Below are 18242 nucleotides of genomic sequence, written 5' to 3'. Positions count from 1 at the left end.
GCAACAAAAGCCAAAATTGACAAATGGGATCTAATTAAAGAGCTTCTGCACAGCAAAAGAAACTACCATCAGAGTGAACAGGCAACCTACAGAATGGGAGAAAATTTTTGCAGTCTACTAATCTGACAAAGGGCTAATGTCCAGAATCTACAAATAACTCAAACAAATTCACAAGAAAAACAAGCGTGTTTTTTTTTGTTTTGTTTTGTTTTTTTTTCCATTTGCCAGAATTTATAGCTTTTGGTCTAAGAGGCTGAAAATAATTAGAAAGTACTAGGTGGTGATAAGAAGGCCACAATATCAACGATACAAAGTCCGCTTATGAAAAGGTAGCTTCGGTGGGTGTCTATGGTTACAAGTCACATGACTACCAGGGTTCAGCAAAGCACTGGGTCGGTTCTTCCTGTATCACAGAAAAAGGAGACTTCACGTTCATTTTCTCACTAGACATCCTCACACGTCACATCAACCTGCCTGCAATGAAATTAACCCTCATTACTCTGGGTCTCTTTACCCTGTAAATATATGAATTTTCCATGTTCTACTTTCAAAAATCTGTTCTAATCTTTCTCATGGAAAAAAAAAATCAAAGAGTAGAGGGTTAAATTCAAAGATGTTTTGTGCTAACATCTCTTTCACAATAAAAGAGAAGTGATCCATGAGACCTCTGTGTGTGGTCTATTTTTATTCTTTTTCCTGATTGTGACTCGGTGGCCTTATCAGCCAGGTTTGCTTATCTCATAAATTTCCATTTGCCACCCACGATTGGCATAGAGGCAACTGAAAAACAATATTTAATTTATGTTAAATAATTCCAGCCACACTGGGAATGCATCAAACAAGCATTTGCACTAATGCAGTTATCAATGGCAAACCGATTCCCTAAGCTCTCAAATATTTCATACTCAATCCATCTGCCACCAAACTAACTTTCTCATACCTCTTGGTATTTTTAAAAGTAGTTATAGTAAAGAAGACTATATTTAATTTTAAAGAAGATACTCCAGGCAATTTTGTGCTGCTGTCATTTATACTCTGTGTATCCCCATTCTCTGATTCATTAAATTATTCTTATGAATTTCCTTCTGAAATAGGGATAAACATAAAGTTCAAAAGTCTCAACACATTTTCATCAGAGACTACCAATAAAATGGTCATTTATTACCAATTTAGGTAATATTCTGCTATTGATTTTGGTATAAACATTTCAGATGAGTGATTCTAGCTACAAGTTTTCTAATAAATCAAAACAAGAGAGAACCCTGTGCATTTATTTACTAGTTTTTACCCCAATGGGAATTTTCTTTTTTATGCTTTAAAAGACCATGAAAACAAGTTGAGAGAAGATGGAAGTCATACATCATTCAATATTCAGCATTTACTTTCAGCATGTGATGTCACGGCAGGCTCCTGAATCTTGCGAGACATATATATTTATAGACACTCACGTGTGAACTATGCCAGGAACAATGCTTTTCATGACTAATATGTAATTGAAGCATCTGTTGTTCCAAATATATTAATGTGTTAGTAAAATTGTCAGTTGTTAGCAATTAAAAAAAAAATCCAGAATCCTTTTTCGCTCATGTGAATGGCAAACAGCAGCTTGCAAACTCAAAGCCTGGCATTGTTTGTAACAAAGCAAAGAAACACAGCTTAGTTTGCACTTGAAAAACAGAGCTAATAAACGGTCTGTTGGACTGTGCAGAAGTGCATCCACAGGCCTGTGTCCCTAAGCAGCATATTCAATAATCCATTATAAGAAATTTCTCTAGTAAAGAATTATTTCTAGTTTCTTCTCTGAGGACCATCATAATATCACTTGTAAAAGAACACAAAGTCTCACCATCCGGTAGAAAGAAGATGAACATTCATGAGCAAGGGCAAATATTAACGTGTGGGAATTTGAGGGAGAATAGAAGAAACATGCTATTTACCTGATTTCAGGCCATTATAAAGCAAGCCCCAAACAAGGCACAAAAACAGCATGTCAGTATAGACTGAGGTGTCCCTCTAAATGAGACCCTTGGGATATGAAAGACAATTCTTCTTTTTTTCTTCTTTTTTGAGACGGGGTCTTGCTCTGTCACGCAGGCTGGAGTGCAGTGGTGCAATCTCAGCTCACTGCAACCTCCGCCTCCTGTTTCAAGCGATCCTCCCACCTCAGCCTCCCAAGTAACTGACTACAGGAATGCGCCACCATGCCCAGCTCATTTTTGTATTTGTTGTAGAGGTGGTGTCTTGATGTCTTGCCCAGGCTGGTCTCAAACTCCTGGATTCAAGTGATCCTCGGACTTTGGAATCCCAAAGTGTTGGGATGACAGGTGTGAGCCACTGCACCTGGCCTAGGATAATTCTTTCTACCATATCATGTGGATCAGAAATGTTGTGTCTTAAAGATTCAGCCTGAATAGCCTGCGTGTGTTTGGTCACAAACTTATTGAGGTTGCTCAACTTTTTCAGGAGTGCCTACTCACTATAGTTTCTGCTATAGAGACTCTTGTTCTGCCGCCCATCTTTTTGCAGAGTTACAACAATTATTATGGCACCCACCAAGGTGGTGTTATAATGTAAGTTGCAGGTTTGTTCTTAGGAAGGTGGCTTTATACACTGATATTGGTTTCTAATAACAGCAACAATAGTTTTCCTTTACTAAAGTGTGCCAGTTATTTCACAGATATTTTCTCTAAGCTGAAAGCATACATCACATGGTACCCATGTCCCACAGTTGGTCAAGAGTAGTGAGATTTTGTATATAAAGCACTTGGTAATGCATCCCTTTAGCATTCAGTATTTGCCAGCCGATGTTCTTGCTCTTAACTTGATTCAGTGCTACACAATATTTACCCCAATGTATGTGCAGAAATTGAATTCCATGCAATGGTGTTATTTCACTGCTGTAGTGTTACAAATCTGCATATAAGAACATGGCTAAACAATTTTCCTTTAAAACCTATCAGTTTCAGTGTCATTATAGACAGACAGCTAAAACATTCTATTACCTGAATTAACTGAAGAGCTGGAATGTCAATTGACATATATTTCTGCTGACTTTAGAATATACATATTTTGGTTATCAATTTTTATTGCTGGCAGGGAGAATTATATAATAATTATGCCAAGTGACAGAAACTATTCTGAGAGTAGGCTTACTCATTACTCATGGTTAAACTAGAAGATATTAATAATAAATAATAAGAGAAAAACGATTAATCTTGCCATACATTAGATTATAAATCATTCATCGAAACTTTTATATAAAAAACTCTTGACTGGGTATGGTGGCTCACACCTGTAATCCCAGCACTTTGGGAGGCCAAGGCAGGTGGATCACCTGAGGTCAGAAGTTTAAGACCAGTCTGGCCAACATAGTGAAACCGCATCTCTACTAAAAATACAAAAATCAGCCGGGTGTGGTGGCAGGTGCCTGTAATTCCAGCTACTTGGGAGGCTGAGGTAGGAGAATAGTTTGAACCTGGAGAATAGTTTGAACCTGGGAATTATGCCACTGCACTCCAGCCTTGGCAACAGAGCGAGACTCCCTCTCAGACAAACAAACCAACTAACAAATCTCTTTATACAGATGATAGTAAAAGTTCATTTAAAAACTTCTACTTAATGGTTTTTAAAACTTATTTAAATATTTTATTTTGATGACTTAACTACTTAGCCCAAAGCGGGCATTAATGATGACTTATACTGAACGATGAGAACAGTTTGCCGAGTAGGACACGCACATTCAGAAGCGGATTCAGTTACTGGCTGCCAGGAGAGGACTTTCAAAGAGACGGTGTTGACACTTTGCCCCTAGAATGCTCTGTGCATAGTTATTGGGAACACATACATTGTGAAATAAAATAATTGTGAAAAATCGAATGCTTAGCTTATAAAGAGTACTTTATCACTTAAAAGCTGGTTCCAAACGGTGATGAAGATGACCAACATGCATGATTTAATATGAATAGTATGATTCACAAGCTAAGTGAGGAAAACCAAATCCGCTTTCTGGGTACAAAGTGAGGGCTTTGGCTTTAAGAGAGCTGCACAAAGATGACCGTGTGTGTGTTAATCCTGAGCACTGAGAAGAAGGATACCTGCAGGGTGTACCCGGGCTCGCACTGGAAGGAGAGCACGTCGTTCACCATGTACCGATCTCCGATTTTGATGCTGTTGCTGGGGAGGGCTGGTTCTTGGCATGCAGCGAGACCGACAGCTAGAAATGCAAAGAAAAATGCTAGAAGTTATATGATGTAAACAACATTCTTACCATTTGAATAACCAAAGTTTCTTTCTATTGCTCTCCTGTAGAAATGAACAAAGACTTTAATTCTTTAATCCTTGTTATTCTACCAAGAAGACTTTGAGTACCTTTAAATCAGAGCTATGAGTTAATTCTTAAAATTAAATTATCTCATTTTATTATACAGTGAATCAAGGCTTTGATTTAAATAACAAAATTTGTTACTTCCACATAGATCCCAACTTCAATATATACATATTGTAGAAAGTCTCCAAAATTGTGTTTTATGGTATGTAAAACTCAAGGATATTGTCCTCTTACTTTTGTTTTTCAAGCATACTTAGCAGTCTTTATATATACAAAAAAAAACTTATATGTGAATCTGGGAATTCTGTTCTTCTACAAAAAAAAATTTTTATATTCAATCTCTCTCTTTCTCTTAAAGATAACAAAAAGGATCTCATGAACAGTCTGTTCTTCATTAAACAGAAACAATATTTACAGAACCTAAAGCTGTAATCCTGCACTTTCCTAGATGAATTGCATTCAATTAAGACACTCACAGATTTTTTAAAGGCATCATATAGTATTGGAACTCAGCCTAAAGATCAGATAAACTAACTCTAAAACACTGAAACCTCTCTGTATAAATCCTTATCATAAGAATAAACAAGATATGCAGACATCGTATTTTGTAGAATCAAAAATTGATTTTGGTTTATCAAAAGGTACAAACTTTCCATTGTGAGATGAGCAAGTTCTGAGGATCTAAAGTGTACAGCATTGGATGTTGATGGATATATTAATTCATTTAATTTAAAAATGCATTTGAAACGGTGCTAAGGACTTGTTGAATACGAACAATTTATTCCATTATTCTAACACATCATGAAGAAATAGTGGAGAAGGGCTTCTCTAGGTAGGTCAGCTTCACATTCTTTACGTGGCCCTGGATTCATATTTGAGTTCTTGTACTTCACAACAACAGGAGTGAACTTATCAGATTACTTAATTGACTGGGACTCTCAGAAAGGAAGCTGGGGTGGAGGAGTTGAGTAGGACTTCAGTTAATCAGAAGCAAAAAAAAAAAAAGCAGGAGAACAGGTCCACGCAGGGGCAGCCACATGCTAGTGGTCCCCAGGCACAGCGAGGACGCAGCTGCCTGCACTGCCCATGGGGCTGGTCGCTAAGCAGGGCTCTGCCCTGAGGCCAGTTGGTTTTCTCTGCTCCATGCCTGCTCCGTGTCTCACCAGACTTCACTTTCAGGAAAAAAAAAAAAAAAAAAGGCAGCACAAGTGCAAAGATGAAGTGATTAAGAACTTCAAAACCAGCAACCACCAAGCACGAGACCCAGTGTGACTCATGCAGTGCCCACTCAGGAAGCAGCTCTGGGTCATAGCTACAGAGTCAGCACCAAGGCCAAGGGAAATCCTGGGTCATCCCTGCATGGCCGTCACCGTGCCAGACGCATTATACTAACTCCGATCCCCACCAGACCCTCATAGACAGGCTCCTTGTGTCTAATATTAAACAGAAGGCAAAGCGAAGTCCTCCTGGCTGCAGAGTTGCACAGGTTGGTGTGTCTGTGTATATGAACCTGATATCTCATGTGTGGTGAGCTAACAGTGCATTTCCTCTACTGCTTTGATGTTGGAGCCTATAAGAGATACGTCCATCAGTGGCGACCCCAGACCTGCTGAGTTGGAGGCAACACCATCCCAAATCCTTCACCAGCTTGCCGAGTGTTTCTCCAAATCTGAGAGGGTGAAATGGAGACAGAGAAGTGTCTTCATCTTACAGTACTGGGATTGTTCATTTGAGAATCCCATGCTATGGAATTCAGGTCAGAAGGGAAAGCACTGGTACATAAACTAGCTGAGTAATGGCAAGCCACAGAACCCATTGATTCTGTATGGAATGAGTAGGTATGAGGAGTGCCATGAACTTTTTCTAAGTTGAAATAGATTTTCCTTAAATGGCTGTATTTTTAAAAGTATAAAATGCCGTAAGCATTAAGCAGTAATGTATTTTATTCCTACCACAGATTTTTAAGCCATTGGGGCTTTACATAGAAGATAAAGCTGCTAAATATGAAAAAATATATAAAATCATGTAGGCCTTTAACTTGTTTTACTAATGTAAGTCTAAAATCTTTTGTTTTAACTTTAGAATATAGATCACTACATTTAAATCCCATCCTTTCTTTGTTACCACATATTAGCAAGGTCATCTACCATTCATCTCTGAGTTTTTTATTTCCCCCTGAAAAACCGTGTACTTAAAATACTAGCTATATTTCTAACTACAGTACAGAATACTAAAAATCTACTTGAGGGTGATACTAAGTCATCATCATTCTGAGATACTTCAAGGACACACCAGGTGTGACACAGAAGGAAGAATATCAATTATGGAAACGGTTCCAAATATAAAGAAAAAATATTTTGAAATGAAAAATGAAACATTACAATTCATATTAAAGTCCAGTTACTAAACTTGCATGTTTTATCTATATGATGTGTTTTTATTTATTATATGTTGATTTATATGCAGTTATTATGTATTGATTTATTGTCATTTTCTCCTTTCTTGAATTCTATTCAATTGATCCTCTGGAAAAAAAAAATTTGCATTTATATCTGGCCATTCAGGAATTATAATTAATTTATAATTATAAATAAATGAATAAAATAAAAACACAAAAAATACCATTTTGACCAGTGTTTAATACGGCCAGACTCAGGAAGTAGTTCTATGCAGAGTACAATATTTGAAATGTAAAAAAAAAAAATCTTTTCTTCTCCCTTCACCAGTGTCACTATACATCCAGTATATGTTAGAAGCTAAGAGTGCAAAGAGATAAATACCTGGTATGTGTAAGAATATTTTTTAGCAGCCAAGGTGCGGTGGCCTCAAGCCTGTAATCCCAGCACTATTTGGGCGGCCGAGACGGGAGAGGATCACGAAGGTCAGGAGATCAGACCATCCTGGCAATAGGGTGAAACCCCGTCTCCACTAAAAAATACAAAAACTAGCCGGGCAGGTGGCGGCGCCTGTATGTCCCAGCTACTTGGGGAGGCTGAGGCAGGGAAGAAATGGCGGGAACCCGGAGGCGGAGGCGTTGCAGTGAGCTGAATCCGGCACTGCACTCCAGCCTGGCGACAGAGCGGAAGGACTCCGCCTCAAAAAAAAAAAAAAAAAAAAAAAAAAGAATATTTTTTAGCAATAGTATTTAAAGCTGCTATTCTATCCATCCAGAAATGGAGTGACAAAGTGTATAAGTGATTGATATGATCAGAGCCCAAGTATTTTCCAAACGCTGCATTTTGCTCATAAAGATGCACTAATTCGCCTGCAACTAGGAGTAATTCAAGTCACCGTGAGAGCAGTGTTTTTTATTTTTTTTATTGCTCTGCCGCCCAGGCTGGAGTGCAGTGGCGCGATCTCAGCTCACTCAGCGCGATCTCTGACCTGGTGATCTGCCCGCCTCGGCCTCCCCAAAGTGCTGAGAGAACAGTATTTTTTTGTCATGGATCGGGGGAAACACTGCAGACATTTTCATGTCGGTAACGGTGTGTCAGATGCAGGGGCAGAAAACAGCTGGGCTTGACAGACAGGCAGAGGTGGGGATGTTAAAATAGGGCAAGAGTGGAGCACAGGAGAGCCCTGAGCTTTTTAGGAATGGGGTGAAAGCTTTTGAGAGAAATCAACCAACTACAGAATGGATCCGAAACAGAAAAACCAGAAAGGAGATGGGGGAATGTAGACAGTAACATAGAAGACAAGGCTGTGAACCTTCTGACCTTTAGGGGACAGAAGGTCGTCTAGTGACGAATTTTTGGTACAGAAAAAAATTAGACTATTTATATTTATTCCCTGTATTAGTAAAAATGTGAAACAAAGATGATATGATAGAAAGTAGGCAGGGTGGTGCTTGGTAATAAATATGAACTGTATAGAAGGTAAGCTTGAGACCATACATGCATACATAATTCTCTTTTTAGGTTTTAAAAGAATTATGTAGTTTTAAAAAAAAGAATTTTAAAAAGAATTATGTTCGAAACTTCTTATCATATCATCTTTGTTAGGCTGGGCATGGTGGCTCATGCCTGTAATCCCGGCACTTTGGGAGGCTGGGGCAGGCAGATCACCTGAGGTCAGGTGCTCAGGACCAGCCTGGCCAACATGGCCCTGAAACCCCGTCTCTATTAAAAACGCAAAAAGTAGCTGGGCGTGGTGGTGTGTGCCTGTAATCCCACCTACTTGGGAGGCTGAGGCAGGAAGCAGGTTGCAGTGAGCCAAGGTCACACCACTGCACTCCAGCCTGGGCAACAGAGTGAGAATCCATCTCAAAAAAGTAAAATAAAAAATAAAAATGAAAAGAGGATGCTAATCAACAAGTCTCCCTTTCCTGAAGCGTTTTAGAAGAAAGATGTTTACATTGATTGAAACTGATCTCTTACATTGTCAAGCCAGAGGTAGCAGTATCATATAAATAACGGGCAAACCTATAGAAATACACATTTATAAGCTATTTATTTAGACACAAAAGATAGGTATCTAGTAAGACATATACAAATAAAAAGAATTATTCTTAAGGCAGACTAGAAAGAAGTAATAAAACATAACTATGATAGGAAAATTCTAGATTAATTTTCCAGAAGCAGAGATATCTGGGAAAAAGTAAGCTGTCATATTGTTTAGCAAAATTTTCTAGAGAAATAATTTCTACTTCTTTCAAATCATAGCATACATATGCTTTATACCATAAATGATAATATATCATATGGGAAAAGGCAATGTTTCTTTAAAAGGTGGTTCACAGAGCCGGGCACGGTGGCTCACGTCCGTAATCCCAGCATTTTGGGAGGCCAACACGGGTGGATCACAAAGTCAAAAGTTCCAGAGCAGCCTGGCCAACGTGGTGAAATCCCATCTCCACTAAGATTACAAAAATTAGCTAGGCATGGTGGCATGTGAGTGTAATCCCAGCTACTTGGGAGGGTGAGGCAGGAGAATTGCCTAAACCCAGGAGGCGGAGGTTGCAGTGAGCCGAGATCGTACCACTGCACTCCAGCCTGGGTGGCAGAGCGAGACTCCACCTCAGGGGGGCGGGAAAAAAAGGTGGTTCACAAACTATTAGGTTGGCTATCACTTTTAATGGCAAAAACTACAATTATTTTTGCACCTACCTAATACAGGATTCTGAATCCCCAGGTCCGCTGATTAAATGTGAAGACAACATAAAGGTAATTCTTGTGCAATCTAAACATTTAGAAACGCTTAAACAAAAAAGAACAAAACACAGGCAGTGGGAAAGGAGGTAAGTCTTATGTACTGTAGTGTTTTACATAATATTATCCATGGATACCTTTTGTGTTCAACTCCAATGTTAAAATTTGGACATTTACAAATATACTTCTAAGTAAAGTTGCAATTAGATGTAGAATGTAGCAAAAGAAGTTTTTAAACCTCATGAATATAGCCTATGAAAGCAAAGAATAGAAAACACAGCCATTAAGAAGATGAATGTCCTAATTTGACCAAAAATAGTTTAATAGCTTCACCTATCACTGATCATAAAATGTGAGCATTAAGAATCAGAATATAACAATAAGCCTCATCAGGTCCCTGGAATTTATTGTAGACATTTTTCTAAATCCATCAGGCAAAATTCTGAGAAGAGTTTCCTTAAATCTTCCAAATGAAAATGATTTTAGAACACATGATAAACATGCAATTTTAATCAAATACTTAGAACAGGACAAATGGGACTGTTGTAGATATTACAAACTGAAATGACCTTGGGCAATTTTTCTCAATTTTGCATGACTGGCAGAGTGTAAAGTTTTCAAACATCACAATTAGAAAAAAAAAAAAAAAGATATTTCAGACTAGAGAGTTCAAAACAAAAAAGTTGATAAACAGAGAGTGAAGGAAGCAGATCCATGTAAAGAGATTAATAGAGGAGTAGCATGAAACAAGGTCAAGAAATCAAAATACAGGCATGTACAGATACCTGAGTATTCGATACCCAGGTAGAACACAAACACTATGTGGAACATAAGTGGTTATTCTCTAATTTTGAAAAGAAAACAACTCATTGGCTGTAGTGTTTATTGTAATTAACTAAATAATTATTCTTTGGTACACAACACGCAGGTGAAAATTCCTCCTTTTTCAGATGCATGTAGGTATGGTACACCCTAACACAGAGGTGCTGCTGATTAATTTTATAAACTCTGAACTGGAAAAATTGCATTAAAGTTGAGATAATGTGCTGGAACATGGGTGAAGAAAGAAACCAAGTCGCCCAAGAAGACATCACGTGAGCTTGACAATGGATGAAGTAAATGTCAAATGCTGTGATTATAGACAACTATAAATGTGTACCTCTGCACCCAGACTTCTATGCCACAGTGTGTAAGGAGTCAGTAAGTCTTCATCACAAAAAAAAAAATCCATATGGAAAACGTCATTAATAACATAGTACCTTAAGAAAGAAAATAAACTACTGTTTAATTTATCATCTGGGAAGTTTAGATTGTTTGTAGAGGTAAAAAGATTTTGTCTCATCTGTAAACTGTTGGCAGCTTTGACATATATCATAAAAGCTATTTCTATTATTTCCACTTGTTACATCCTACAGTCTCTTCAAAGCATAAAGGAGTGCATGTCTGGTGTCAAGGGAAGTGAAAAAATACCTTTGGGGCAAGTAAAATGTTCTCTGTCTCTCTCAGGGGTTCACAAATTATATTAGCGTTTTACTGGTGCAGAGAAACTCTGCAGTGATGAACTCTCATCAAGTTTATTTAATACATGGTTTGCAAAATTTCTCTGGTCACAGGACTATTTTGGTCTGCGCACCACCCACCAACAACCTGGATCAGTATCCTCATTCATGGGCAGATGGTAAGTAATGTATTCAAGGTCATAAACCAGGAAATGACATAACCTGTCTATTACACATGGATAGGAATCATGAATCTCAGTGAATTACGGACTCTACCCCAAACAGTACAGCTAAGTTGACATGCTAGGAGAAACCACAGGGGAAAAGTTTCAGGACTTTGGATTTGGCAATGATTTTTTGATATGAGACCACAGTTATAGGCAACAAAAGCAAAAATATACAAACATGACTACATCAAACATGAAAAAGAAAACAATGGAGTGAAAAGTCTACGTTCTGCTGCTAAGTGAAATAAGCCAGTCACAAAAAAGACAAATATTGTATGATTCCACTCATATAAACTATCTCTAGTAGTCGAAATCATAGGGAAAAAGTGGACATGTGATTGCTTAGGGCTAGGGGTAGCAGATAGACAGAATTAGTGTTTAATGAGTGTAGAGTTTTGCCAGATGTGAACATTATAGAGATTGGCTACAAAATAAAGTGTGTATACTTAAAACTACTGAATTGTACACTTAACAATAGCTAACACAATGTCATGTTATTTATATTTTTATGACAATGAAAAGGACTGGGGAGCCCACTGAGTCTAGAGCTAGAAATATAGCACAAGTTTGAACAGGTCACCTGTGAGATATGTCACGGTTTCTTTTCAAACCGCCTGCTCCGCTTCTTATTCTCTAATTCCAAGTACCCCCTACTTTCTTCTCCTTCTCTTCTTTCTGGCTACATGCCCAGACATGTCACAGCCCCAGCTCACATGCCTTTCCTTATTTGAGAATGGGCTGGCTCTCGAGTCCTGTGTGGATGACCCCTTCCTCCTCTCCCGTCTCCCATCACACACCCACCTCATCTAAGAAAGTTTAAATCTTTAGCCAATTCAGTCTAGCTTAAATTGTGCAGTCCGACCCCAGCCAACAGGGAAAGGACAGGTGTAGGAGTCGCGTTAGGAATAAAAGTTTCGATTCTCTTTTGTTCGGGGTGCTCTCGTGGCAGCCAGCCCTGCTAGAAGCACCCTCCTGTGCAAAAGTAAATGTGCTTTGCTGAGAAATCCTTTGTTTGAGTGCTCAATTTTGTTGTTGTTGTTTTTTGAGACGGAGTCTCGCTCTGTCGCCCAGGCTGGAGTGAGTGGCGCGATCTCGGCTCACTGCAAGCTCCGCCTCCTGGGTTCCCGCCATTCTCCTGCCTCTGCCTCCCAAGTAGCTGGGACTACAGGTGCCGCCACCAAGCCCGGCTAATTTTTTTTGTATTTTTAGTAGAGACGGGGTTTCACCGTGTTAGCCAGGATGGTCTCGATCTCCTGACCTCGTGATCCGCCCGCCTCGGCCTCCCAAAGTGCTGGGATTACAGGCGTGAGCCACTGCACCTGGTCCGAGCTTTATTTCTAACAGCACCTCTAATTTGTGTTTTACCCTCCCATAGCACAGACTATACTGCATTTTCAGTCTTTTCTTTACAGCTCTCTCACTCTTTAGCTTGAGCTCCTAAAGATTGGTGACTGTCTCCAAGATCTTGAATGGCCATGGGGAATTTAATTTTCAATGAATTCATGCATCATGCACAACTAAAGGAAATACAAAGCAGTTCATAAATGTGTGAAGATCAAAAATTGTTCACACATTAAAATAGTGAACTATGTAAGTTTTTCTTTAAAACGGACTATGGAAAACAAGATATGATCACAGAATCTATCCCTGATTTCTTTAAAGCATTTTCCCACTGATTGGACATTATTACCTAATAATTAAATGACATGAAAACAAACGAGTCAACACACTTGGGTGATGAACTAGTTACCACATGATTTAGAAATGTCGGAATAAAGAGGGTACACAATGTTGAACCACTGAAGGATTTTTAGCAGGCTATAATTAATGATCTGATCAAAGTGTCATTTTGGAATAAATCTGAGCTTGGTGTTGTGTTGAAAAAAGTCAAGGACAGAAAGATCACTTGAAATTTATGACTACAGTTCATGAGAATGACAAGATTTGGGGGAACAGATATTTTAAAATGAGAAATAAACAAGTGCCCTAACAAGGTAGTTTTTAAAAGGCTTAAATGCCAATTACAGATCTCTTAGAACTTCCTGGTGAACTGTGATCGAAGCCCTCTCTCTGGGAAAGAAAGTTTTGACTTCATTTTTACTTATTCAACAGGACGTAAAGAATCGACAGCCTGGCAAAGGAGAGTGGAGGGACTCCAAACATCCCAGCCTGATTTCCACTTGAAATACTATTTCACTTTTTACCACTCAAAACTTTACTCACCAACCATCTCAATACCACTTACATGTCTAAAGTCCACTCCCCTGTGTCTACAGCCTTGATCAAAAGTATGACGGGACTGAAGTTTTCATAAATGATTAGTTGGTGGTTGGCTAAGTCACAGAGCCACTAGTCATTACTTATTCCATTTCTAGAGTCTTTATTCCCTGGTTACTTACCATGAAAAATTTGCAAGACCTGCGGTAGAATAGAGAATTCTTTCAAGTTTTAACATCCAAGAGATAAATTTGGTAGAATAACATCATGAATTCTAAAGCTAGTAAGCATATTCTGAAACCAAAGGAATGATTTTAAAAAACAGAATAATCATAATTTTCAAGTGAGCACCACTTGTCAATGAGACAATATACTTCTCTGTATCTAGGTCTCTATTGAAATATATTCTCTGTAGTATCCTCCCTTTAGATTTACCTATTATTTGGGAAGAGAGGATATATGTGTGCTCAGATAATGCCAGTTTAATACTTGCTAAATATTTTGCATCCAATGTCTCTATATTTGGGCTCAGAAATCCACTGTGACTCAACAGTTTTCCTTTCTGTAGCATGCTTCCGTTTCCAAAGGCTAGACCTACCTAAATGATATTATATTTAATGAAAGTAAACTTACTCAAAAACTTAAGGATCTACAAAAGCCTAAGAGTTGCCTTATGCAGTAAAGCGAGTCCTTGCCTGTCTCAGAACTATGTAGAGTCAATGACTTCCAATTACTCTTAGAATAAATCCTGGGCTACAACGTACTGCACACTGTGGCTCTTGCCCCTTCTTTTCAGCCTTGTTTCTTTCCTTTTCTTCTTTTTCTTCCTTTTCTGATTGCTCACAGCCCTTCCTTGTTTGTTTTGTTTCACAAATGTGCTAGGTTCTTTTCACCTGGGGTCTCTGTATTGCTATTTGATTTCAATTACAGCATTTTTTTCTAAGTGATTTATGGCTGACTACTGCTCATTTTCTTTCCAGGGATACTTTTAATCTGAGGTTCTGCTGTCATCTGCACCTCAGAACCCTGCCAATTTGCTTCAAGGTGCTTATAACCTACAACCAGATTTAGGTATTTTCTTTCTAATTGTGCCCCCACCTCAAGAATGTAAATTTGACATTAGCAGAGACCACATTGATCTTGTTGTCTGGTTGTGACTCTACTTACAGAGTCAAGAGGGCAGAGCCGGACATATGAGTGGAGTGTGCATAATCAGTGGTGCACACAGGGAACCTACAGGACACTTATGGGAAGGGGAATGGAGAAAGGATCACCCTCAGGGGAGATGGGAGGAAGGCCCACATGCGCTCTGCGAAGGTCATTCCTAACGGAAAACAAACTAAACATCGTCTCCCATGGGGCACAAGGGCAGATGCACCCAATGGCAGTTGTCAATTTCCAATGAAACCCTTTCCCACATGCGTAAATTCTAAAACAACAGTAGAGTGAGAAGCAGCAAAATTTGTTTCATGATTGATGATTTTCTGAAGCAATAACCAGGAGTTCAGCTTGTAAGTACATGACGTTACTCATAGGACCTACCTCTTAAATAACTGAGGGAATCGTAAGTGGCTGTCCCGAGAAGTGATTGTAGGATAAGTCCACCCCTGCCCCTGCCTTGTCAAATACATTACAATGGAAACTCCAAAGACTTGCCGAGGACAACTTTATTTCAATCACTTTATTTAGGAAGGACGTCAACTGAAGCATCATGTGAATAGGTAATTGTAGGGAGACCCCCTGAAAGTATCGTTATGGCATAAAAGATGAAATGCTCCTGATTATTGTAAATACAAAATTGCATGCAGGATTGTGTAAAGACAATGCCAGGTTGGACTGCCAGAATGAGCCAACAGTGCGTGATGTGCTTCCCCCTGCAGAGAGCCTGTGAATGGACGTGCAGTCAGGGACGTTTCACATCACCAAGATTCCTATCCCAGAAAAGCAGATGTTCATAGCTCTGGGAATGGAATGCGACCCTTGTGGACAGCCTATAAACGGACGCATGAGGGACGCCTGTCCATATGCATAAGATAGGGCTATAAATGCCTTCTCTTGCCACGGCTCTTCTAGGCCTCTTTAGGGTTAAAGAATACTCCCTTCTGAGAATTTCTGGTGTAACTGGTTGTCTAGCTTCACGTCCTGTTTCTAANGAGCCTGTGAATGGACGTGCAGTCAGGGACGTTTCACATCACCAAGATTCCTATCCCAGAAAAGCAGATGTTCATAGCTCTGGGAATGGAATGCGACCCTTGTGGACAGCCTATAAACGGACGCATGAGGGACGCCTGTCCATATGCATAAGATAGGGCTATAAATGCCTTCTCTTGCCACGGCTCTTCTAGGCCTCTTTAGGGTTAAAGAATACTCCCTTCTGAGAATTTCTGGTGTAACTGGTTGTCTAGCTTCACGTCCTGTTTCTAAGGATTGTTTGTGACCAGCTTTTGCTGCAGCTGTTACTGCTGATTAATATCTTGCTAATCATAGGTTATGGAAAGACTGTGTTTCTGTTTTAAGGCTCTGTTAGAAATTACTGATGCACACACTATCTTGTAAATTCTTATCTCTGTATACTGTACCTCTGCATACAGATGTTATGTTAAAGAATTACTTCATCCTCATGTGACCATCTCACCTCATAATCAAATGACCCTAAATCCCCCACCAACCTACCCCCGCCCTCTCTAAACTTAATAATAAATGTTGGTATATCCAGTGCATGGGCGGCACTGTGGGACCAGAAGGTGGTGACCCTCCTGGACCCAGCTTTCACTATCTTGTGTGTGTCTATTATTTCTCGACCTGCCGATCTGCCTGGGAACAAAGAGAGAGCCCCCTTGCACTGTGGGCTGCTGGATAGATCCCACAATAGGTAATTTATTTTGGACCTGTCCCTTACATTGAGTAATTGTTAAAAGGCCAAAATATCACCAGTAGAAGTAAGGTTTTAATCTGTTACTAGTTTTTTTGTGTTACAGTCAACACACAAATAAATATTGAATGCCTAAAATAATATTGTAGAAGTGACTTGACATTCCCAGAAGAGGCTCTGGAAATCTCTGTGATGTAAGACAGAAGCCAGAATTTACATTGTTTTAGATACTTCCATGGTCCTTGGTGCACTGAGAACAGTAGGGATGAGAGAGACGTGAATAATCATTGACTGATGTTAATGAAAGCAATTTTAATGGGACACAAGAATGCATTCTTTGTGGCCAAACTGTGAAGCTGAAGGTGGGTCTTAGGAAAATTGTTTGAAATGCATATGTGGAAAAAGATCTTCTGGAGTGATTAATACAGAAATACATGCAGTAAGTGTCTTAACATGAGGCAATTAAGAAGATTACTTCATTACACGATTGGGTGAATGCTGGTTTATACGGTGCTTCCTTTGTTGGAGATAGTAAGCTCTCGTCTCTGAGTGCACAGAATGAAATCTCTGTAAACACACTTGCTATATTGGAGTTCTGCTTTCTCCGTATCTCACATTTCCTGTGATGTTACTCATGCCCACCAAAATTCAAATTGAGAACTCTCGTCAGTAGTGTTAATGTAATATTTAAGTGCCATGAAAGCATGTATTAATAATTTGAATGTGCTTATAAGGATTATTGTAATTATAGGGAGCTAATCCAAGTTATCTACATTCAATAATGGCAACGTCCTGCTAAAAATGTTTAGTATGTTTTATTTCAAAGGACATAGGCATTTTCCAGAATTTTAATCCTCATTTAGATACTTCCTTCTAAGTACCTGTGTTGAGATGAGGAAATGAAATGTAGCTCATACTTAATCACTAAAAACAAGAATTAAGGAAGTATTTTAATGGCACATTCATAAGAAGCATGACTTCACAGTAATAGTCTATTGACCAATTTAATCATCAGCATAGTCACCTGCAGAAATTAATTCAGTTAATTATATATTATGTTCCCAACATTATATCAAAAATTGAGACAGAGTCCGGGCACAGTGGCTCAAGCCTGTGATTCCAGCACTTTAGGAGGTTGAGGTGGGAAGATGGCTTAAGCTCAGGAACTTGTGACTAGCTGGGCAACATGGTAAAACCCTGTCTCTATTAAGAATACAAAAAATGAGCTGATTGTTGTGGCATTCACCTTCCGTCCCAGCTATTCCAGAGGCTGAGGTGAGAGGATTGCTTGAGGCCAAGAGGTTGAAGCTGCAGTGAGTTGAGATCATGCCACTGCACTCCAGCCTGGGCCACAGAGTGAGATTCTGTCTCAAAAAACAAACAATAAAAATTGAGACATAAAGATCACTTCTATATTTTCTAGAAAAATTTTTAAAAGACTATATTCTCACAAACAACAAGTACCTTTTAGAATACAGAACTAAGAAAGAGGTTATCTCTCTTAATTACTGTGTTTTCTTTTCAAAAGATAATTTCAGAACATTTAAAGCTAAATGTAAAGCCTAATCATAGTTATTTTAAAAATCTAGGCCGGGCGCGGTGGCTCAAGCCTGTAATCCCAGCACTTTGGGAGGCCGAGGCAGGTGGATCACGAGGTCAGGAGATCGAGACCCTCCTGGCTAACACGGTGAAACCCCGTCTCTACTAAAAATACAAAAAACTAGCCGGGCGCGGTGGCGGCGCCTGTAGTCCCAGCTACTTGAGACTGAGGCGGGAGAATGGCGGGAACCCGGGAGGCGGAGCTTGCAGTGAGCCGAGATCGCGCCACTGCACTCCAGCCTGGGCGACACTGCGAGACTCCGTCTCAAAAAATAAAAAAATAAAAAAATAAAAATCTAGGTGTCTAATATATTTACATCTTTCTCTTTGGTTTGGCTGCCTTTAAAAATTTTT

The 18242-nt window shown here is 39.2% G+C and overlaps 1 protein-coding gene across 1 annotated transcript in view; it reads right to left on the bottom strand.

Moving 5' to 3' along the window:
- CSMD1 (CUB and Sushi multiple domains 1) overlaps positions 1 to 18242 on the bottom strand; it is a 1215136-nt gene that overhangs the window by 237373 nt on the left and 959521 nt on the right. The window contains exon 36 of the mRNA XM_017887857.1: positions 4095 to 4213. Within this exon, the coding sequence (XP_017743346.1) occupies positions 4095 to 4213 (119 nt within the window). The remainder of the gene's footprint in view (positions 1 to 4094; positions 4214 to 18242) is intronic.

The sequence above is a fragment of the Rhinopithecus bieti genome, unplaced genomic scaffold (genome assembly GCF_001698545.2).
Source record: "Rhinopithecus bieti isolate Rb0 unplaced genomic scaffold, ASM169854v2 scaffold_15838, whole genome shotgun sequence".
In the NCBI taxonomy this organism is placed as follows: Eukaryota; Metazoa; Chordata; class Mammalia; order Primates; family Cercopithecidae; genus Rhinopithecus; species Rhinopithecus bieti.
Note: the sequence above shows the minus strand (reverse complement) of the source record. Positions and strands in the feature narration are given on the sequence as shown.